Raw genomic sequence first — 25248 nt, forward strand, 5'->3', positions numbered from 1 at the left:
TGTGTATATGTATATATATATATATATATATATATATATATATATATATATATATATATATATATGTATGTGTATGTGTGTGTGTATATATATATATATATATATATATATATATATATATATATATATATACACACACACACACACACACACACACACCAAGCAGCATATGTACATATATATCTGTAATTGTTATTCTATTTTCTTTAAATGGAAATATTTTTTTCAAAGAAACTCAAACATAATTAAAGCTAAAGTAGCTGAGATATTTTACTGTAGTTTTGGTTTGGAAGTTCAGTCATGAGATATTTCTTTACTGGCTGCTGCAGATCTGCTTTTTTAGTTTTATAGGTATTTGCTTTCTTTGTAATAGAATCCAACATTACCAGAGAAAGTCCACTGAAGAACATGATTTGTGGAGAAGTCTGTCATTATGCTTTTTGCAAACAAGTGATCACTTTTATTGATTAAATAGTGAAGTAATTTATGAAGATGGCTGCACACTAACAGAAACTCAGAAAAGAGAGAGGGTGAATCTCTGTTTTGGGTAAATTTCAGTTACTGGCTAGTAAGTGTACTCCTTGGATACCAGCAAAGAAGAAATTTTGAGAACCTGAAAAGAAGTTAACCTCAAAAGATGAGGCGAAAACACTGGCTGGGAAGAATCATGCAACTGTACAACAAAAAGCAGTTCAAACTTCAGCTCTGGTGCAAGACATGACTTCCAGTAATCTAGAGGAAAAATAAGTCAAATGTGCTCAGAGCTGCTTAAAATAAATGAAACACTGAAAGAGTTTATTAACTGAAATAACAAATGGCTGGAAAAATGTAAGAAGCTTTAAACATATATTTAGATGAGTTGATAAAACTGCAAAAATCAGTGGTTGAAAAAATGAAGAAAAGGCTGGCTGAGTATAAGACTGCTCAAAAGAGATGTTTCAAAAAGTGTAGAATTGACAGGATAGATCAGGTAGGAAAAAAATTATATTTTCTGCTGTACCAGAGAAACTGGAAGGGACACACTGTATTAATTTTATGAAAACATAAATAAGGAACTGAACTAGTATTCCTTATGAGTTAATTAAAATGGCACATCGTATCTTGCTCCAAACCTGGCCATGGGAAAGCAGCCAAGATCTATATAGCAAAGATGCAAGCCTACCAGTTAAAAGAGTTGATTCTGGCGAAACAGTGGCAGAAGGACAAAGTACTAAAAATTGGAGACAGTAGAGTAGTTGTTGAAAATGCTTACTCACTGAATACCAGGAAGAAAAGAAGGGACTTTATTCCAGCAGTCAAGGAGTGTCGACAGGCAGGTGTGAGATTCAAGCTGCTGTATCTGGCTGTCTTCAGAATATTTTTTTCCTGAAGGGTCAAAGTAATTTTTGATGCAGAACATGCTAAAGAGGAAACACAAAAGATTGTCCAACAAAATTGAGCTGTCAAATGGGGTGTGGGGGATAAAGCTTATAGAGAGACTATGCTAGTGAAAGCTTTTCCAGTGTTCCAAAGGAAAATGCTTGAGAGACAGAGAAAAGCACAGGAGTTGACAAGAAGAACCAGGAGTACTCTGGAAATGAACCAGAGACTGGAGCTGGAAGATGGAGATCAACAGGAAGAAAACAAGCAACTTGGAAATTAATGAATAAATGTGGGACTACAAAGCATTTAACCACATTTATGAAATACGGTTGAACAAGAAAACATGGAAATATTTGGCTTTTTTGACTTTGTTAACCTTGTAGGGGACTCCAAAGCATATGCCTTATTTCATGTCATTAATGTCTGGAAAAACATTAAGAGGGGGAGAGGAAGGGAAGAGGTAACTGTAAGTAAAACAATTTTTGTTCTTAACAGTGGGCTGGATGTAATAAGGCCTACACTAAGTGCACACTTTTCTGAGGAACAGACAACAGAGACATAGCACACACTTTCTTCCTCCTAATTTTAGATGTCCTTCTATTCACATGTTGCAGTATTCATAACAGTAGGGTGATTGCTACCTGCGGCACCGACATCTTGTCGGTATACCAAAGTCTTGCTTCAGGAGGGTACATGTGACGTCGTGCGCCAGGGCCATAAACCGATGTAGGGTATAAAAGTGACATCTGCATGTACCCTCTTCAGAATTTTTCTGCCGCAGTGAACATTGGACTCCAGTTCGCCAGTTCGGAAAGCAGGTTGCTAACTCAGATGACTGCTAAAATGACTGCTACAGATAAGTACCCTGTGGGGTTTTCATTGTTTCCTTTTGTTTTGTTTTGTTTTGTTTTTTTTGCTAATATGTACATGTCCACTAGAAAGGGGAAGTGTGCTTGTGGGAGACAGATTCCTCACAAGGACTTGCACAATAAGGGCGTATTCTGTGTAGGCGAGGCCCACGACCATACATCCTGCCCTATTTGCAAATCATTCGTTCCAAAAACCCTTCACAACCGTTTTGCTGTGTTTAAATTTTACTTAGAAAATCAGAGGCTCTGACGTCTTGCGCTCAGTATGGAGGGAGGAGCTGGCCCATCCAAAGAGCCACCAAGGAAAAAGGCCAAGCAAACCAGGCCTGAGTCCCATGCTGCACCTCAGGCATCAGGGGAGATTCTTGAGACCGATGAAAGCCCGGGATATCTTCAGACCTTTCCTTACTGGGTCCAGGAACCACGATTGAAGCTGGACTGGTGGAAACCTCGAGTACGTCTGCTGAGGCAATTCAGCCATCAGATCCTGATGGTGGAGAGGAACCACGACTCATTCAGTCAGAGGGTCCTCCTCATGTTCCTCCATCCACCCAGACGTTGGCTTCCTTTCCTTCTTTGCAATGAAGAGAAAACAAAAAGTAAGACACACAGAAACACAACCTTTCCCAGGTTGGGAAGTTTTCTCTCAAAGCTTGTTTAAGGCATTCCAGGCCCTACAGACACAACAGCAACCAACTGTTCTCCTTCAGGGCCCCCTTTACTTGTATCAGAGGAAGATCTTTCCTCAGATGAGGATTCTGTGACTTATGAATCTCAAATTGATTCACCCAAAGAATTTATTACCCCAGAGGAAGAGGATCTCATTACTCCAGAGTCCCCTGGGGAAGAATTCACTTTTGGTGATACCATCTCCCTCATGAGGGAACATTTTAAATGACAGGCCTCAGAGGTCTCAGAGTAAGAAAATATATTTTGACCTGCTGCAAATGGAACAGCCATTCCCTTCAGCTGTGTCCCCTGTTCTTCCTGCCTTCCAGGATGCCTTCTTAGCTTCCTCTCAGACACCAGATTCACAACTACCAGCATCAAAGCATCCTAACCATTTTATAAGGTCCCACAGGACACCCAGTTCCTTTTTAGAAACCCACCAGCAGACCCTGCTTTTATTGCAGTCTGTGCAGACAAGACATCTAGGTAATTGCCTTCTTCTGCCTTCCATCCTACTGATAAAGGCAGTAAATTTATGGACAGATTAGGGAAAAAGGTGTATACCTCCTCTACTCTTGCTATAAGAGCCTTGAACTAACAGACCCACAGGGTTAGGTATGTCCTGGACAAAATTGCTTAGGCTTCCACCCTACTCTCAGAAGCCCCTGAATCCAATATAAAAACTCAGCTTAACAACATACTTTCCACAGCATCCCGAGTTACTAGGCACTCCATGAAGTGCAGTTATGAAGCTATGGAAGCATCATCCAAATCTGCTGCTTCTGGCTCAGTACTAAGGCAATACTCCTAGCTGAGACTTCAGCCACTACCCTTAGATGTACAAACAAAACTGCTTGATGTCCCCCTGGACAATAAAGCCCTATTTTGCCAGGCCTCATCTGAACTTCTTAAATCCCTTCAAGAGAAGGGAAAAGAACTACAAAACTTAAAACACTTGCTGGCATCTCCCATACACAGATACCACAGAAACAATCCTCAGAAATCTTCCTTTGTCAGGAGGCAATCCTCTCACACAGCTCACCACACAAAAGGATGCAGACAACAGAGGAAAACCTCTGTCCCCAGGTTTTCCTCCACCGCTTCCACTAACCCCTTTTGGAGCCAGTCTGATCAAACCAGATAACCTCCACTGTGATTTAGCATTACTAAATCAAAATACTCCATTGCCTCTTCACCTCATCATCTCCCTACCCACCTGGTAGATGATTACAACAGAAAGATGGATACTTTCCATCATTCAGAGGGTTACTTTATGACTTAATGGATGTTACCCTCCTTCCAGGGAATTCCTCAGCCTCCAGCAAACCAAGTCCACCTCTTCCCCGCTATCATTCAACAACTACTAGCCCAGGGCACCATAGAACAAATAACACCCACCCAAAGAAACAAAGGATTTTACTCAAGAATGTTTTTGGTACCAAGGAAAGATGGCACATGGAGACTAATTCTGGATCTAGCTTCCCTAAACCTGTTTCTCAAGGTACCCAGCTTCAAAATGATCACCTTACCTTTGTTCCTTCCACTCATTCCCACTCAGGCTTACATGGTGGCCCTAGATTTGAAAGATGCCTACCTTCACATTCCCATTCACCCAGATTACAGGAAATTCCTCTGCTTTGCAGTAGGTTCTTGGCATTTTCAATTCTCTGTCTTGCCCTTTGGGCTCTCCACAGCCCCTTGATAGTTCACAAAGTGTCTAGCACCCTTCATTGCTCACTGCAGAACACAGGGTATGCAAATATACCCATACCTAGATGACCTTATTGTACTTCATCAAAACTGGCAAGTCCTCCAAGAGCACCTAAGGCTAGTGATCAGCACCCTAACACAACTGGGGCTCACTATGAACAAGGAAAAGTCTTGTCTGCAAGCCATACAAGACATAGTTTTCTTTGGGATGCAGAATCAGAACAGACCTAATGAAAGCCTTTATCCCAGAACAAAGAATCCTGGATCTGGGCATTTACCATAACAAACTTATCAACCTTACTTCATTGCCATCACGGGAGTTCCTAAGGATGCTTGGACACATGGCATCCCTAATAGCCATGTTGCCCCTAGCAAAACTTCACATGAGAACGATCCAGTGATTCTTGAAGAACTTGTGGAGCCAACACTCTCATCCCCTGAGCACTCCTCTCCCACTACTCCAGTGACTAAAGACAGAACTGCAGTGGTGGATCTCTGCCATCCACCACAACCAGGGTGCCCCACTACAGGTACCTGCCCACCTGCTAGAACCCACCACACAAGCTTCAGACCTGAGCTGGCGTGCAGTACTACAGCACAACAGAAACAGATCACTGTAAAGGGAAAATGGTCCACACTAAGAATAAAGGACCACATCAATATCAAAGAAATGAGGGCACTCCATTTAGCCCTACAAACTTTCAAAACTGCCCTACTCCCAGGAGCACTCAAGGTGATCACAGACAGTATGACTGTCATGTAGTACATAAACAGGGGAGGGACAAGATCCTATCCCCTTTGCAGCTTAAACCTCCAAATCTGGACTCTAGCAATGGACTCTCAACAGTAGCAGTGTACATTCCCTCGACAGAGAATGTCATGGCAGACTCTCTAAGCATAACTTCAGCTCCCTCTCACGAATGGACGCTTCACAGAGAGGTATTCCTAGATCTCATTCACAAGTGGGGTATTCCACAACTCGATCTGTTTGCCTCCTCCCAGAACAAACAGATTCCCAAATTTTGCACAAGGGCCCCACATCCACAAATCTGGAAGGTGGATGCCTTTTCCTTTCATTGGAGGGGGGGGGGTTCTCTATGCTTTTCCAACCTTCACTCTGATTCAGAAAGTTGTCCTCAAAATACAAAAGGACAAAGCAAAAATCCTGTTGGTGAATCCCTACTGGCCAAGACAGCACTGGTTTCCCCAATCTGCACCTACTAGCCAAGGCCAATCACCACAGGTACCCCACCGAATAGACTTGCTCACACAGAACAGGAGATCCCTATTACACCCTCAAGTGAACAACTTGAAACTGACCTTATGGGTGAGAGGGTTCTAATCCCCTTCCGACACTTATACACAGAGGACGTACTCAATGCCCTGCAGGAGGCCAGGAAACCTAGCACCAGGAGAAGTTACATTTCTAAATGTAAAAGATTCTCCAGGTGGTGTCAGAGGAAAACCCAGGACCCTGTCACTATTCCTGTTCCTTTGGTCCTTTCCTATTTGTGTGAGCTCCTTCACGCAGGACTAACTTACTCATCCGTTAAAGTCCATTTATCTGTTATCTCTGCCTGTTTGCCCATGTTACCACCGGTGGCTTCCAGATTCGAGGTCAAGCTGTTCCTCAAAGGGATTCTTCATATCAGACCTCCCAGAAGGCCTGTCCCTCCTCCTTGGGACCTAACATTTGTCCTGGAAAAACTCATGCTGCCACCTTTTGAACCAGCACATTCAGTAATCCTAAAACTGTGCACCCTTAAAACGGTACTACTAGTGGCCCTTACCTCTGCCAGGAGGGTATCAGATATACAAGCCCTTATGGCCATCCCTCCTTACCTCATTTTCCACAAGGATAGAGTTGCCCTCAGGCCTAATCCCCCTTTCTTGCCTAAGGTGGTTAATGGACTCTCATTAAACCAAACCATTAACCTGCCTGTTTTCTACCCTAATCCCCAAAATGCCTTTATTGAAGACCGTGCATTCTCTAGATTTACACAGATAACTGAGGTATTATTTAGACAAAACCAAAGTTATTAGAAAATCTGATTAGCTTTTCATCTTCTTCCATCCTAGGTTTCTAGAGAAGGCAGTCACCAAACAAACTATTTCCTCATGGATCTCTAAATCCATTGGAATATGTTATTCCGCCCATGGTAAAACCTTACAGTGTCAGGTCAAATCACACTGTACCAGGGCAGTTGCTTCCTCAGCTGCCTTTATCAAGGGGATTGATTATGCCTCAATCCTACAGGCTGCCACCTGGTCATCAGTGCACACCTTCACCAAACCTTACAAACTGGACTTAGCCTCCAGGGCTAGAGCTGGGTTTGCCAGGTCTGTCCTTCAGGGTCTCATTGACCAAGGACCCCAGTCCTCCTCCCAGAATCATACCTAAAAACTTTGGCACTCTCCCTAGTGTTATGAATACTGCAACATGTGAATAGAAGGACATAGAATATTTGTGTAAGAATTTACCATAACCTTAGATGTCCTTCTCTTCCATGTTGCAGTATTCAGTCTCCCCCTACCTGCCCCTCTGGCTCACCTACCTACTATACCTTTCTGGCCTGTGGGCATATTGGCATCTTTCCTTTTAGCATCTCCACTGATCACAGCCTAACAAGTACCCTTATTCTAGTCTACATGTGAATCTCTAGGGTCTACCAACTTGAATCCCCTTAAACCTCCAGGAGTACTAGTGTATGCGGCAGTCCATTCAAGAGGGTACATGCAGATGTCACTTTTATACCCTACGTCGGTTTATGGCTCTGATACAGGATGTCACATGTACCCTCCTGAAGCAAGACTTTGGTATGCTGGCCAGATGTCGGCCCTGCAGGCAGCAACCTCCCTACTGTTATGAATACTGCAACATGGAAGAGAAGGACATCTAAGGTTATGGTAAGTTCTTACACAACTATTCTTTTTCCTACTGATGTTTTAGCTGCTTTAAATATTGACAGGGATTCATAAAGGTTACCACAAAGTGTAGACTACATGTACACTTGGCGTATCTTTCTGAGTGACTAGAAAACACAAAAAAATGAAATAATTTTATTGAGTACATGTTGTGTACACTTATACACTTAGTGTAGGCTTTATTGAATCCAAGGGAGTATTTTTATAAAACATGACCGATATTGCATGTTATAAAGTAAAACATTTCCAGTTATTTTTGTGTGTTACAGGGATACTAAAGTAAACAGGTGCCCTCTTTTTTTTTCTTTCTTTTTCTTCTTGTTTAGGCTTAAGAAGTGTAGCACTGTAATGTAAAAAGAAAAGAAAGCCTGGGCAAAAACATGTTTGAGATAATAGGCTGTAATCCTGGGTTTTTAAGGTGAGGAACTGGTTGTAAATGTACCCAGATCATGATACAAGTAAAATTGATATGCTTTTTCCCTACTTTTTTGTAGGGAAATGACTGGTTTAAGGCCTTTGGCTTGATCTAACAAGTTTTAAGTGGATGCAAGTGAATAAAAGAATAGTGAATGTAACAAAAAGTTTTCCTTTAGCAAACAAATGTCACAGTGCAACATAAGAAGCTTGTAGCTGAAGACAGCTGTGTATCTGTTTTTTTATGTGCCTATGAAGACAGGCTGATAAAAAGGGCAATAAAAACAGAATACTTATTTCTTTCAACTGCTATGAGATAATGCTTTCTGAAAGCATTCCAGTTGATGTTCTTCGTGTTTCACTGTTGCAGTCATTACATTTGGGTTATCTGCTTGCAGTTGCCCTCAGTTGCCTGATTAACAAAGTCTTGGGTCCTACGTCAGTTGCTGTCTCTTCTTCCATGACGTCAGGTCGTCAGGGGTATAAAACATGCAGCTGACGTCATTACATCAGTCTTTCTTGCCGTGCGGTGCCCGAAGCAGAAGCAGTTTGCAAGTGCCGGTCAGCCAACTCCTAAAATTTTCATTTTCGAGTTTCAGAATTGAAGTCTTCAACTAAAAGCTAAGTACCTCATTGGGGAAACTTTTTTCTTGCTCTAAACAGATGTCAGTAAAAGTAAATAATTGCATTTCTTGTGGAAAGCAAATACCTCAGAAAGATTTTCATTCGTACTGTATTTCTTGTTTAGGCCCTAACCATGACGTACCTCGCTGTCGGTTTTGTGTCTTATTTAAACCACAAACTATCTGTCATCGGTATATTTGCACTTCTAAATATTTTGGTGCTCGGTTTAATTATCCTAATATGTCTTCGGTAAGCCATTCGACTACCGGCATTCCAAAAAAACACAAAGATAAAGACAGAGACAGGCCGCCCAGTTCACCGGTGCTCAGTGAGGCACTTTCGCAGCTCCTGATGCTTGCTACTTCAGATTCACAGGCCTCTACTGAGACCCATTTGGAGTCCGGTATGCCACGAGATGCTTCAACTGTGGAACCTGTGGATGTCTCTACCTTGGATGGGTCTGGAGCCGCTCTGCAGGCACCAGCTTCTGAGGGTATATTCAGGCCTACTGACTTTCATATTAAACCAATGCCATCTTCTTGTTAAGGCCTAAAACTCGAACCATGCCTAGAAAACTTACACCCAGACCGCATGATCAGGCCTCTATGCCTAAAAAACAACTGATAACTGATAAGAATGGCTGAAGACCTTATTATTTTAATCGGGGGAAGCCAACCTTCCCCCTTTAAGAGACCTAGGACTGAGTTTGCTTATGATATTTCTGACCAGGATTCTGAAATTTCTGTTTCCTCTGATGACCAGTATTGACCGTTATCTACCTATGGTGCTGAGGACTCTATTCCCTCTGCTTCCCCCCCAGATGATTTCTTTTTTGGTGAAACCTTGCATACACTCAGGGAGCATTTTCATTGGGAAAGTCAGGATTTCTCCGATTCTAAAAAGAGGCTTAGGGATTTCTTACTCCTGCCCCAGCACAGGCCTTTAGCTATACCTCCTGTACTGGACATTGCTGATGATGCCTTTTTGGAATTTATCATGGCCCCTGACTCTTTACCTCTTGCTTCCAGAAGACCTGATAGATATTACAGGTTTCCTGACTCTCACAAGTTCCTTTTCAAAAATCCTACTGCGGACCCTGAAACTGTTTCACAGGGACCCAAGGGCATTGAAGCTACTATGGCCAAAAATCCTACCCCCTCTGATAGAGACTCTAGGGCGCTGGATAGATGGGGTAAGAAGATGTACACTTCTGCAACTTTGGCCATTAGGGCCTTAAACTGCCAGTTTCATATGTTAAAGTATCAGCAGCATATTATTGGATTGCTTAAACAGAAAATGATGTTGATTCCTGATTGTGCTGAGAATAAGGATTTACAGGATTTAATGCATCCTGCTGAACAGGTTGGAAAACATACTTTGTAATGTGGTTTTGATTCACTAGAGGCATCTTGCAGGGCTGCGCTAACTGGGTCTGTATTTAGAAGGCATGCATGGCATAAGGAACAATCCTTGCCAGATCATGTTAAAGCAAAATTACTGGATGCTCCCTTAAATCAGGACCGCCTGTTTGGCAACAAGGCAGAAGAAGTTCTTAAAAAGATGGTGGAAAAAGCTAAATCTATGCAAACTGTTAAAGATTTTTTACAAGTACAACCTCCAAGATTTAGTAGGCACTGGCTTTCTAAGAATTGGTCCTTTCCTGCCTCTTCCAGACCTTCTCATTTCAAACCCAGATCCAGCAGAGCACCCAGGCTTCAGTCCCAGGGGATGCACAGGACTAAGCAGTTGGGGGCCTCCACTTCCAAATCTGGGAGTAATAAAACTCCCCCCTATGGTAAACTGTCTCAGTGACTTCTTTGTAAAACTTCCAAGTACTTTTCAACTGACTACCCCTTCGGGGGGAAAGATTGCACTTCATGCAAAGAACTGGGGACTAATTACCCAGAACAAGTGGGTTTTAAATATAGTGTCCCAAGGACACAGATTTCACTTCCACATGTTGCAAACTCCAAGTGGTTGGCCGGTTCTACCTTCAAATCAGTGGGCAGAGGCCCAAAAGCAAATACTATCTGTCTTAACCATAGGGGCTATTCAGTTGGTACCAGAAGAGGAAAAGGGACAAGGTTTCTACTCGAGATTCTTCCTGGTACCCAGAAAAGACAATCCATGGTGTCCTATCCTGGATCTGTCTACTCTCAACACTTTTTGATGTTTCCAAAATTTAAGATGCTGACTCTTCACCAGTTGCTTGTTATGCTAAGCAAAGATGCCTGGTTGGCAACACTAGATTTAAAGGAAGCATACCTGCACATCCCAATCTAGGAATCTTGCAGAAGATACCTATGCTTCAAAGCAGGCTACACTCACTACCAGTTCTCTGCACTGCCCTTTGGCTTATCTACTGTGCCCAGGGTATTCACAAAGTGCCTAGCTCCAGTCATTGCATTTTGCAGGCAAAGTAATATTCAAATATACCCATACCTGGACAATAGTCTAATTCAGGCAGAAAACCAGGACATACCTTTGAATCATCTGGCTTTTGTACAAAGGGTGCTAACTTGTCTGGGGTACACCATAAACGAAAAGAAATCATACCTGGTACTGTGTCAGCAAATTACTCTTGCTGGGGGCCTGAGTAGAGTGGTCTCTTTAAGAAAGGCTTTACAAAGCTTATGGAACATGATGCGTGAATCAGATAGGCCCCTATGAAAGTTTGAAATCGCAGCTAGCCGAACTCTAATCGTGGCAGAAGAGGATCCAGCTCGAAAGAGTTCCGCTAGAAATTCTAAAATATTGTGCACAGGGGCTGAAAAGGGATCTATATTCCTGGTCTCTGCCCATAAGGAAAAATGTTTCCACTTACTAGTATAAGTTTTCCTAGTGGTCGACTTATGCGAGGATAAGATGATTTCACGCACTGAGTGGGAGATGTTCGGATGCCTGGCTAAGGTCGGAAGTGGAGAAACCAAGCTGTGAGCTGGAGAGATTGAAGAGATTGGTGCAGCCCGCCCGATTGATGGACCAGGAGGTCTGGAAGTGGGTCCAGGGTCCAGGGCTGCTCCAGAAGGTGATGATGCAGGAACGGGAACCAAATTTGTTGAGGCCAGTAAGGGGCAATGAGGATCATCTTGCATCCCAATGTGGTATCTTTTTGAATTAGTTTGGGAATCAGGGGAAATGGAGGGAATGCATAAAGAAGTCCCTGAGGCCAATCGTGAACTAGAGTGTCTCTGGGGAAGTGTCCGGGAAGAGGGAGGAGAGATAAGAAATTGTCGCACTTGCTGTTGAAGGGGGTGACAAAAAGGTCACAGCAAGGCTGACCCCATTTGTGGAAGATTTTGTCCGCCACAGTCTGATTGAGAGACCACTCATGAGGCATGAGAATTGCTCTGCTCAGCCTGTCTGCTATAACGCTGGACTTCCCAGGGATGTGTGCTGCTATCAGAAACCGTTGGGAAGAGATTGCCTACTGCCAAAGTCTGAGTGCTTCTCGACATAAGGGGTATGACTTGGTTCCATCCTGCTTGTTGATGTACCATACTACTACATATTGTCTGTTTGAATTACAATGGTCCTGGTGGGAAGAGATTTCTGAAGAGCTTGCAAAAGCTAAAAGCATGGCTCTCATCTCCAAGACATTGATATGCAGATGGTACTCGCGAGGCTGCCAGGTGCCTTGGACTGTTCTGCCCTGAAAATGCCCACCTGATCAGGGAGGTGTACGTGGTCACCGTAGCTACTGGAGGAGGAAGAACGAATGGTCTGCCCTGGTCTAATGATGGGGAAACCATCCACCAAACAAGTTGGTTTTGTGTGATCATTATCATGTGAGACATTGGGAGTTGCTGGAGGACCATTGTGTGAACAGCATCCACTGAAGAATCCTCATGTGAAAACATGCAAGGGGGACTAGTATGATAGCTGCTGCCATGAGACCCAATGTTCTTAGGACAAATCTGGCCTGAATCTTTTTGCATCCTAATAAGACCTGCACATGTCATCGAATGGCTAGCAATCTGTCTACTGGAAGACTCACTGACATGTCCTTTGTGTTTAAGTTTGTGCCTATAAAGGTAATAGATTGACAAGGCGACAATGCAGACTTTTTGAAATTTATTGTGATGCCTAGAATGGAGCACGTTTGGATGGTGTAGTCTCTGGCTCGCAGCAGGTGATGCCTGGTGGTTGCAGTAAGGAGCCAGTCGTCTAAATATGGAAACACCTGGAATCCTTGCCATCTCAAGTGAGCGGTGACTACTGCCAAACATTTGGTGAACACCCTGGGGGCTGTGGTGAGACCAAAGGGCAGAGCTCTGAACTAATAATGACTGGCTCCCAGCCAGAAGCGAAGGAATCTTCTGGAGCGTCTGTCCATTTTGACATGATAGTATGTGTCCTGAAGATCTATGAAGCACATCCAGTTGTCCTGACCCAGAAAGGGTAAAATGGACTATAGCGTGACCATCCGGAACTTCATTCTTTGAACAGACCTGTTTAGTCTGCTGAGATCCAGAATGGGTCTCCAATCCCCTGTCTTTTTTGGTACCAGAAAGAACCTTGAGTAAATTCCGGATCCTTGTTGGTCTGCTGGGACTGACTGGATGGCTCTTTTTCTTAGCAGTTTTGAAATTTCTTGAACTGCTTGATCCCTTAGATTGGGTGGAACATCTGGAAGGGATTTATTGGTAAAGTGTGGAGTGCGAAAGAAGGGGATTTTGTAGCCTTCGGATATGATAGAAAGTACCCATTTGTCTTGTGTTATACTTTGCCAGGCTTTTGGGTACAGTGATAATCTTCCCCCGACTGCCTCCGAAGGTAGACTGTCGGGCAGCACTTCATGGATGCTGGAAGGGCTTGTCAGAGAAGGATTCTCTTTGGCCCTGATTTTGCGGACCCCCTCTGCCCCTAGGGCGGCATCTATTGTTGTTCCCTCCTCTGCCCCTGGAGGGGAACTCTACACGTGTGTCAGGCACGGCTCCCTGGGGTTTCCGAAACCACATTTTCCCACTCTTCTGACCCTTGGGATACGGTCTTGAAGGAGTGGAAAAATTGACTCCAACAGCAGAGATAGTCTTGCCTTCCTGCTCACACCTGGTAAGGGTATCCTTCACCTGTGGTCCAAACAGAGCAGAACCATCAAAGGGGGTGTTGGTGAAAGATGCCCTGAAGGCTTCCGCAAAGTTGCATAACCGCATCCAAGTGTGTCTCCTCAAAGCCACACCTGTGCCTGTGGCCCTACTCGCGCCATCGGCTGCATAATAGATAAGCCGCATGGAGGAGTTTACTATTGAATTTAGAGTCGCCAGCTGGGAGGCAACCTTAGCCTTGGCCCCCGCAGCTGATGGATCTTGAAGGGTATCTCCTAGCTCTTTAAGGAGATCCCTTTGTAGGCAGGTAAAATGGCACAAATAGTTCAGAGACCTCATGGAGAAGGTCGCTGAGGAAAACATCCGCTTCCCATATCTGTCCATTGTCCTAGATTCCTTATTAGGGGGATGGACAGACGAAGAAGTTTCAGCCAACTCCTTTTTAGTGGCCGCTGCTACCACCATGGCATCAACGGGAACATCCTTGGACAGAAATTGCTTGTCTTGAGGGGCAGTAATGAATTTTGTGGGACTGTGGGGAGTTGGTTCCATTGTGTCTGGAGCTGACCACGCCTTTCGAGACACCACAGGCATCAGTGGATCGAAAGGCGGAGACACCCAGGAGGTGGAAGGTCGGAATCCAAACGCATCCAGTAATATAGACTCATCCTCAGAAGGGTTAAGGGTAGTCCAGTTCCCCATCTGTGTAAGGATTTCAAGGATGTCTGAGAAGGAGACGTCCTCAGAGGGGGATCTCGGGGACTCTTCCGTCTCCTCCAAGTCGGTATCTGAAGTGACAGACTCAGGGGAGTCAACATGCTTCCTCTTGCATTTCCTCTTTCGAGGGGGCTCCTCTGAATGAATGGAGGAGGCCTCGGAGGAGGAAGATACACCCAATGGGGTGCCCTGGAGCGCTTGTTCCCCATGCTTGGGGTCTGGAGGAGGGGCAGAGGCAGGAGCAGGCACCATGGGGGGAGGAGCCGATGAGGCTGACCGTGAGGCTGACTCAGATGCCAGCACACTCCTCATGACCTCGAAGGCACCCCTTCCCGATACCGGAGAAGGCTTCGGCTCCAAAGAGACCGGGATCCTTCCCGGCACCAAGAGAGAGATGGCTCCGAAGCCGATGTAGGAGCCGAACTCACCTGCGACGAAGCTCCAAGAGGGAGAACGGGGTTGGACAGAGGTCCGATGCCACTCGCCCCCTCAAAGCCGATGAGGGAGTCCCGGCGCCCAGATCCCTCCAAGGACGGCAACATGGAAGAGATCGGAGCCGACGAAGGAACCGAAAGGGGAGGTATCGGTGCCGACAGACCCACGGTTCCAGCCTCAGCATGCTCCGGCTCCAAACTCAAGGGATGAGTCGAAGGAGGAACTATTGCAGAAACAGGTAGAGCCGAACCCTGATGAGGGGGGCTGGATAGCATTTTAGCCAGGGCCTGCGATTTTAAAAGCCTGCTCACCACTCTCTCCAAATCATGGTCAGATAGTCTAGACGACCGAGAAGAGTGGGATCGATGACTCTGCTCCGATTGCAACAAGGGTGACCCTGGAGCCGAGTGTATCGACTCCAAGGATGGTGACCTAGAGCGTTTTCGGCTCCCTGAAGGTTCCAACAGAAGAGTCAGGGCCGACTGGGAGATAGGTACTTCGGCTCCAGTCGGAGTCGAAGTTGACTTAGAGATAGGTACTTCAGTTCCAGCCGGAACCGAAGTTGAAGCAGAAGCCATACCCAATGACGGCTCCGAACTGGGAGCCAACGGCTTTGATGGCCTAGAAGGTTTCACTGACTGAGCCTTGGCCGGTGATCCTTCAGGTTTAAGCAAACCCAAGGATAAGCTTATTCCTATGCTCCTGCAGGACTCTTGGACTAAAGGTGTGACACACCGAACAAGAGTCCTGCAGGTGTAGGGAGCCCAAGCAGTAGACACAAGAAGTGTGACCATCTGTCAGAGACATTTTCTGACAGCATGAGTCACACTTCTTGAATCCTGACACTTTCGTGTCTTTAGACATTCCTGTAAAGGAAAATCAAATACAAAGAAAGCTTACAAGGGGAAGTAGGTAACTAGAAAAACACACACAATCCACGCAAGTTACCACACCCTAACAGCACACACACTATATAATATAAGACCTACAAACTACACAATTTCTAATGAAAAAATTTGTCTACCTTAAAAAAGAAAACAAGGATAAGCCTCTAACTAAAACGGCTTACCTTAAAAAAGGCAAAACGGGAGTGGGGGAGGGAGGGGAAAAACTCTCTATGGAGAAAACGAGTTTTTAAGGGGGAATTAAACACTAACAATCACCACAGAACCTACAACTATGCTATGACAATAAGTATATAACTAATAAAATACAAAAAGTCCTAAATATTATCAGCAAAGTGAAAAAATACGACCTGAGCCATTAAACTCAACCTCGTAGCAGAAGCGGCAAATGAGATCTGGGTATCTTGCGCCAGGCATCATGGGATATAGGGGGGCCTCGAGCCAGTAAGCAACTCTCGAGCTTTTGAAGATGGCCGAGTCGGAGCTGAGGATCGGCTCCGAACCCAACCAGCAAGAATGAAGGCGAGATAGATAACTTAATATTATTAGTTTTAGATTAGGAATGGAATTTGATTTGCAGTAGTGAGGACATATCTGGGGACCTAGGAGGGAAAATATAACTAAAGAGGGTAGATTTTTGAACAAAATTTATGAAACTATTTGGTATGTAAGATGTGAATTCAGTAGTACGAGATCAGAGAGAATTTACATATTATTCACAAAGGTACAAAAACTGGGCTTGGCTAGACATAAATTATATTTCACAGGAACGTGCATTTCATTCAAAGTTTTGAGACCTATCCAATAACTATTTTAGATCACGCACCAATAATAACTGAAGTAAAATGCAGGGTAATGAAATAAAAATGAGACACTAGCACTTTCCCATGTAAATGTTAAACCGAGACAAATGTAATAAGTGGGTAGTGAAAATTATTCAGGAGTTATTAGAGAAGATAGAAATTTTTTCAGAAAATATATCTAGGGAGTGGGATAAAATGAAAGTGGAGTTTAAAAATAGGGTTTAAATAAAAGAAAAAGAGATATGGTTAAATACTAACAAGAATTATTTAGTATTCCAGAATAGCAGGAATTTCACAGAGCAAGAAGAGGCACAGCAGCAGAGTGCTAAAGAGAAAATGAGGGATTACCTGGCTAATATGCACAAGTTTAGAAAGATTGCTGTTAAGCAACTGTTTTTGATAGTAACTGTAGAACACAAAAGGTTTTAGCACACAGGCTCAGGCAACAGAAAGAAGAAAGGATTGTTGCCAAGCTTAGGGAGCCTACAGAAAGGAAATATAACCAGAGAATTTGTAGAGGTTATTAGAAATATTTTAAAAAAGTTATGACATTCTGTATAAAGCAGAAATCAAGAAAAAGTACAAATAGAAATATGTATGGAAGAATTAAATATGCCATGGTTAAAGGCAAATGAGGCTCAGTTAGTAACAGGATAGGAGGAAATGAGATAAAATGGTGATGCATAACCAGTCTACAGGGAAGTCTCCAAGAGTATATGGTATTCCTGTGGAAGTTTGGAAGCTAGCAGGGAAGCATCTGATTAATATCTGGAAGGTTTTGTTTAACAGTATTTTTAAAATGAGAAGAAGCATCAACATTCAGAAAACCGTCTGTGGTGGCTGTAATACCTAAACGTGGTAAAGACCCATCGGATCCAGCTTCATATAGGCCCATTTCAATTCTAAACCATGTTTAGAAAGTGTTTATTTCTATAATAGCTGAAAGAATGGCAAAGATTATGACATAATTAGTAGATATGGATCAGTGTAGTTTTGTGGAGGCGAGGCAAACATCTGACATTAGCAGAACAGTGATGATCCTGAGGGAAGCTGAATGTAAGAAAAATACCACTGTTGTTGGTGGGTCTTGATACTGAGTAAGCATTCAGCAGAATAAGCTGGGATTTTATGATTAGGATAGTGGAAGCATTTGCATTCCCTAACATAATAATATAATTAATTGGGAGAATATATGAGGAATCAGAAGAGAACATAAAGTTGGTGGGGAGGCCCCTCTCTGATAAGTTCAGTTTGAACAGAGGAACTAGGTAGGGGTGTCCTCTTTTCCCTTTGTTATTTGGGTTATATTTAGAACAAATGGCAAAGAAAATAAAGGACTCAGAAATTCAAGGACATAATTGGTATGGTAACCAAGAACATTTGGCTTTATTTACAGATGATATAATTTTGTACCTGATAAAACCAGAAAGGAATATTTAAGTGCTGTGGAACATTCTGAGACAGTTTCAGGTCTTTTCAGGATGCAAAATTAATGAAAGTAAAACAAAGGCCATATTTGTAAATTATGTACCCACGCACAAATTGATTCAGCCATATCCATATTTATGGAGACATGATAAAATGAAGGACTTGGAGTATGGTTTAGAAATGATTCTGTCTTGGCAGCTAAGGATGTGTAGGAAGAGACTAAATAAGGGTAATACAAAAAATAAGAAACTGGAAGCTATTTTATGGATATGGATAGCAAGATACAGTCAGTGAAAATGGTTTTAGTCCATTTAGTTTTATACACAGGTCAGGCATATTTTTGTTATCCAGAGGAGAGGTTGTGGTTAACAATTAATAGAGTTGAAGGATTTTATCTTGGAGGGGAAGAGTGCAAAATAAAGTGTGACAAATTGATCCTTCCAGTAGAATGAGGTGGTTTGGGAATACCTGATTTGAAGGGTATTTCAGAGCTACACGGTTAAGACTTCTGTATATAGCACAAGCAAAAAGCTATAATTCAAAGTGGAAAGGGATGATGATGAAATGGGGGAAGCTCAAGAAGTAAGGAGAGACTGGGATTTTGAATGCAGATCCTTAAGGAGAATAACAATACTCATACATAATATTAAATTCATAAAGTAGCAGAAAGTATTTTAAGAGCTAGGCCAGCAAAGAAGTGGACAGGGGCATACTGCCAGTGGGGATGACTGCAGTTGGGGGTGTGGAGAGTAGTCAGGATGGGAGTTGGAGCTTGCTGGAAGGACTGGTGGGGGACAGCGGGTGATTGGAGAGGGAAGGTTAGTGAAATAGGAAGAGGCTGGGAGTGCATTTGGACTGCAGGGTGGAGATGGTCATCACTGTCTGGGATTAATGTCGGGGTATGAGCAGTGGGAGAGGATTGGGATGATCCTGAGTGGAAGAACAGCACTGGTAGAGTTTTTATTAGAGTCTAGAAAGGAGGCCGTAGTTGGAAAGGGTTTGGTTGGTTGGGCATCTAAGGTATTGCATGACGACTGTGGGAGTCAGTCTGAGGAGGTTGGAGGTGATTGGGAAGAGAGATTGGATGAGTGGTTCATAAAGAAACAGGGGAAGTATATTATGGCTCCCAAGTGTGCAGCAAAGTGTGAAGGATTTGGGGGCTTTGTTGGAAGTGACTTTGCTGACTCTAAGGAATTTTTCCTTGGTTGGATTGCAGATGGGAGTGTGATAACTTGGTAGACCTTGAGGGTTCCCTGCAGATTACTCTGAACAGAAGTGCTGGGTGAGCATACTTGTGTGGCTAGGAAGGTAACTTTTTGAGTTTTGATGCAGAGTTGGATTTGCCTGGATGTGGTGAGGCCTTGCTGAGTTAAATTCTGGTGGCTGCTAAAAAAAAGCAATTGCTGGAAAACAGAGACTGAGGACTAGACCAGCCATGCTGGAATTGGTGAATGTGGTGGCAGGGATGGAAGAACTGGAGGTGGGATCTTTGGAGGAGAGTGAGAGCAGGTTACATGGAAAGGGATGGGAAATGTGGGAACAGTGCATGCAGAGTGGTGTTTTGGAGGAGGAATGAGGTTTAGTGGGGGACAGGAATGGAGTAAGCTATGTGGTGGTTGAATGATTGTGACTGTATGTGATGTACGGTATTTGCAACTGAAGATACATTAATATGTTTTGTTTTCATTTATATAAATGTTTGATTGCCTGTGCCAGTGGTAATAGTTGAGTAGTTATGTTTCTGGTTAAAAAAATACTGAACTATTTATGGTAGACGATTGTGGTGAAGATTTCCATTTGTTTTATAGATCCTCCATCATCAGCTATTGTAAGATTCTCCAGTGACAGCCATGGTGAAGCTGATCTGATTTGTGAAGCAGACTCAAACCCTCCTGCAACAAACTTCAGATGGTCAAAGTAAGCTATCCTGTAACTCAGATGCATTACACATACTTTGTAATTCAGAAAAAGGGTTCATGTGAATGGCCATGCCTGGATAATATTTGCATGCATGAATTCTCAAAAGTGTTTTAGGTACTACCAGAAATAGTAAAACACTCTTATTTTTTCCATGGATTTAGCTCATTCAGCATAGTTGTGACATATGCTAGTTCTTGAACTTGTGGATACATAACTGGCTAGATGATATACTTATGTGTCTAATGTAATGCTGCAAATTGTTAACTACAGAGCCAGATCTATAAGGGACCAGGGACCCTAGGCAGTACCAATAGCCCATTAACTTCTCTGTCTCTCCCCAGTTACCATGAAGCACTTTTCATACCTAACAGTGTGCGTACCATTTCCTTCCTTGCTTTTATCGGATTGTTATAAATTTCACAGCGAAAACAATAACAGCCATTTGATATGCAAAACAAAACAAAAAAATTCTGGCAAGGTGAACAGACTTGTTATGAGCAACAGTAAACTTCTCTTCCCTTGAAACTTAAATTTATTGAAAGTGCAACTAGCAAGCCATTAAACTACAAGAGATTTTCTATGATTCATAGTGAAATAATGAAGCATTAATTAATGGCTATTTGAAGGGTGCAGAGATTCAAAAATGAATGTATAACCCATTTGCTAACAGCCCAGTGGATGCAGATGTTCAGTTTCAGTTGCAGAAGAGGAGCACTGCCTGGTGAAGTAACCTGTAGAAGTGACTTTGTAGCCTTACTCATCTGCACTAAGTACAAGGCAAACTCTTTTGTAGCCTAACACAAGTCCTGCAAAAAAAAAAAAAAAAAAACAGCTAAATTAAAAATATTTTCAGAGTTATTAAAATATTGGATATCATGTTTCCCAGTTTATTCACAACAAAATAATACATTTACTGTCAACAGCCAACAAAACAAGGAAACCAATGATCTTTCGTAATGAACATGGCTCATATGATGCTTCTGTTTACTATAATTTGTTCCTTTGTTTATACCATAACTACTCTGGGATACAGAGTACATCATTATTTTTGTGACTGCAATCCGCAACACTGCGAAAAATCACTAACTCTATGAGAAACAGACCACAAATATGAGGCAAAATCAAGTATAGTTGAGAAGTATGCCCTCTCCACACACACACACACACACACACACACAAAAAGTCATCAGTTACAACACTTCTATGATGTTCGTCTCATATACTTGCTTTAGATCAGGTAACTGAATCAATAAAAACATAATGGCCAAGAAATGTATCTCAGCATGCTGCTGTCAAAACCATACAATGCAACCCAATTGCATTTCCTCTCAACTTCTCAGTTCAAGAATCAGAAACAAAGACTCCAAATCAGGAACAGATTTTAAATATTACTCTTATCTACATAGAAAATTGTTAGAATAGCAAACTTTGCATTAGTAAGCATTTTCTTAAGGATACAAAGTGTAAAACTCACCTGACTCTCATTATTTAATGGCTGCAGTCCACAGCTGGTTACCACAGAGCCACATATTTTCAAGGAACAGACCAAAATGCCTATTATCGTCTTTGCTTAAATATTCTGGACAAAGTCAAACATTTTGTGGGGGGTGGAGCAAAGGCCCCAAATGGGACAACATCCGATTTTCGAATCTATTTGGTAATCAAGTAAACTCACTGGAAAAAGTACTTCTTTTAAGAGTGACCATGGAGTACTGACAGGTCAACTGACAGGTCAACTGACTTGCTCAAAGATGCACAGCAGATGAAAGGAATCCAAACTTTTGCTTTTGGCTACAGTCAGCAGTTTAACAGCTCAAGGCCTTAATCCTCTGTGATTAGCGCCAACCAGCTCTAGTTCACTTAAAAAGTTATCATAACAGGTGTTGCATTGACATGCATTTCCTGAACAATAAGAACTATGAAACTGTAATGACTGGCATTATTTACTGACCGTAATTTTTAGTGAAGTACCAGAACATGAAGAATTGGAGGACTGACAGGGCAGAAATATGAGGCAAAATTAGAGATGTTCTGCAAAATTGGGGACAAGTGAAAAGCAGACAACTCTAATTCACTTAATAAGTTAACAGACTAACAGACATTGCATAAACTTACATTTTTGAACAAGTAGTAGTATGAAAGTCTTACTGGCATTATGGACTGAATTTAATCCTTGCTGATTTACCAGAAAATGAAATATTTAAGGAGTGATGGAAAAAGAGCTTCTACTAGCTCCATGCTGAATTTCTTAACATCTAACACCTGCGACTTCAGCCAGTAAAATGAATGTTGGTAGTGGTACTGTGCACATATCCAGTTAGCAGCTCTTCTCCCTGATAATTCTGTGTGCTGCCTTACAGTTTGCACCTTGGAAATCTGGCCCTTCCTCTACTCTAGCTACAATCCTGCTGCTGCTAACATATGTATGGTACCAAAAAAAATCACTTACTTGTTTTTTGAATAACTTTCATCTGTGACTTAGAGCAGCTTTGATACCAAGCAAGGAAGAAAACCATCAGCCAGGCAGTAACATTAATATTGTGACAGGAGTGTTCGGACATCCGGTCTGTTCCAGTGTGTCATTGGGGGGGGGGGGGCACATTATCTTCTATCTGGGATGAAGGGGAAGTTGAGAATCTTTATAAAGTCTAACCTGACTGAAAGGCATGAGAATATAGGAACAACAATCGAAGCTATGGCATATTTCTGCTTTAAAGTTAAAAAAAAAATGCTAGCCACTCCATTCCTGCCACTGGTGAAAAGTCAAGGGCTAAATGCCAAAGTGTGTGTGTGTGTGTGTGTGTGTGTGTGTGTGTGTGTGTGTGTGTGTGTGTGTGAGACTACTACATGCAGGGTGAAGCAGAAAATGGTAATTTATGTGGGAGAGCACCAGTTTATGCTTATTTGCTCAAAGCTGAAGTGAGTTAGGCCTTCTTCCCTTGCTCTGCTGTTTTACGAAAACTGCTGTGAGACTACAAAAGATAAATGTTTATTTTCAACTGTTTTCTGTACTTCTGATTAACTAAAACAATATTTGCTGCATATCTGTTTAAACTGTGCAGCTGTTTTTAGGCTTAGTGAATTCAGTCCTTACTTCTGTTCTGATCTTTGTCTCCTTTTTATGTCTCTGTTTGTTCTGTTCAGTTTACTTGTTGTTCTACGTGGAAAACATTAGCATAGAGCTGAATATCTATTACTGCCTGTGCCCTTTGGAGCTTGTAGTACAGTCTTTTGTCTAGAGAGGTCTAGCTGTTTCTTCATGTGAGGGGTTTTCAGTTTGGTCTGATCTGGCTAATGTTACTACTACAAGGCTCTGTTTTTTTGATTGGATAATTAGGCTGGTTCGTGTTTCTCTGCCTTAAATAGCCAGTGTTTAAATCAGTTTGTTCTTATTTGCTCAAAGCTGCAGTGAGTTAGGCCTTCTGCCCTTGCTCTACTGTTTTACAAAAATTGCTGTGAGACTACAAAAGATAAATGCTTATTTTCAACTGTTTTCTGCACTTCTGATTAACTAAAACAATATGGGCTGCATATTGGTTTAAAATGTGCAACTGCTTTTAGGCCTAGTGAATTCAAGCCTTACCTCTGTTCTGATCTTGTATCCCACCCATCTGCCCAGATGTTGTTGTGGTATTAAAACTTGGTGGCTTTTGAGTTGCCCACCTCTTCTATAAATTTCATATTGGACACTCCTTTCAGTCCCATTACGTTAGCTCATTCTAATGAGTACAGTGAAATCATTTGTGAAGGCCCACCCCTTTAGCTTCTTAACCTTCAGTTATCATCTGTCTCCTCACTAAAAAAAAATATTGTGCCTCTTCCTAGTTCATTTTGCTGGTTGTGCCTTGGTGTTCAACTGTATTTATTTTGCTGCATTTGTTACTGCTTGTTGGCAGCCTTATTAAATTTATGAAAGTATTCTACTGAATTGCTGCTTTATTTGAGATGTTTTACTGTTGTGATTGTGAGCTAATTTATCACATTTGCACTGTTTTAAAGCAATTTACTGAGTAACTGCATTTTATTATTGTTTAATTGTATTTCATTGCTATTTATATGTGTGTTTACTAGGTTAATGACCACAAGGAATTTTTAAGCCTAGCCATGCATTCCAAATCTCTGACATGTTCTGGTACCCTTGATAAGTGTAAGCAGGGGCTTGGGGGATGAAACATTTACAAGCAGGGGCCTGGGAGATGAACCATTTACAGGTTGCCTGCGTCCATGAGAGACATAGGTGCCAAGCCAGGGATGAATTTCCTGTTCCTCCCATCCAACTGTCCAAGTTACAATTGAATTTGGGTGGGGAGGAACACTGCTTCACATGGTTGGGGAGCCTGTTCCAGAGAGACAGTCTCTGGGATACTTACATGTCTCTCCAGCAGGTCATATTTATATCACAGGCAACGTTTAAGTCTTTAGAAAGGGTAATTCTGGTGCTGTTTTTTTCTGGATATGCAGGAGGTTCATCAGAGTGGGGTCTGAAAATGCCCTGTATGCCATGTGTAGATCTCCCCTCAACAGCCTGTAGGGGACAGAATACAGGGATAGGGCCTTGAGGTGGTCTTCATAAGACACTCTTCTTACACTATGTATTCTTTTAGGGAGGAACCTCTGTGGATGTTCCAATTGTTGGATATGCTTGGTTATGTACATACCAAAGGGGGCGTTGTACTCAATGATAAGTCTGATGAATGCTGAATACAGTGGAACAATGGCTTTCTTAGACTTAGATGTGATACCTTTGCTTATGAGTTGTGCCACATAGACTGATTTCCTCACTACTGCAGACACATGATGGTCAATGCTAGATTAGAGTCTCCCCAAGTCCCTGACTAATGAGTCAACTCTAAGGGGTGTGTTGTCAATATGATAGTTAGTAGGGGTGGATGACTTCCCAAAGGATACTATTATGCAGTTCTTGGTATTTAGTTTTAGTCTTAGTCCATGGCTCTGACACCAGTTCTTTATCTGCATCATCCCTTCCTGGAGAACATTTGAGTCAGTATGGGATTCAATGACAACGCCTAATTTGCAATCATCTGCAAATTTAGTCAGCCATTGACCACTGACATTGACTTTGACTTCAGAGAAAAAAATGCCAAAAATGAGCTGTCCAAGGACCAATCCCTGAGGGACTCCACTTACGACTGGCCTCTTTGTAGAGGTGGACTCCCCAGTTCTAACTTCCCGGGTCCTGTCTGTGAGCCAGTTGGCTATCCACTGGGTGACATATAGGTTTGTACCTAACCTCCTGAGTTTGTCAACAATGCCCGACTGGGGTATTGTGTCATATGCCTCAGCCAGGTCAAGGTAGGCAGTGTGAACCATTTTGCCATCATTCATTGCTTATAACCTGCCCTTGATGAAACCAAACTGGGTTGTATCCAGTGTCTTGAGGTTTACTGTATCGTTATTG

General features: G+C 42.6%; 1 protein-coding gene across 2 annotated transcripts in view; it reads left to right on the forward strand.

Annotated features, from left to right (window-relative positions):
* LOC122802910 (nectin-1-like) overlaps window positions 1-25248 on the forward strand; it is a 2017182-nt gene that overhangs the window by 673213 nt on the left and 1318721 nt on the right. For both annotated transcript variants that reach the window (XM_044072733.1, XM_044072732.1), the window contains exon 4: window positions 19718-19826. In XM_044072733.1, coding sequence (XP_043928668.1) covers window positions 19718-19826 — 109 coding nt within the window. The remainder of the gene's footprint in view (window positions 1-19717; window positions 19827-25248) is intronic.

The sequence above is a fragment of the Protopterus annectens genome, chromosome 5.part0 (genome assembly GCF_019279795.1).
Source record: "Protopterus annectens isolate FY-2018-M chromosome 5.part0, PAN1.0, whole genome shotgun sequence".
Taxonomy (NCBI): Eukaryota; Metazoa; Chordata; order Ceratodontiformes; family Protopteridae; genus Protopterus; species Protopterus annectens.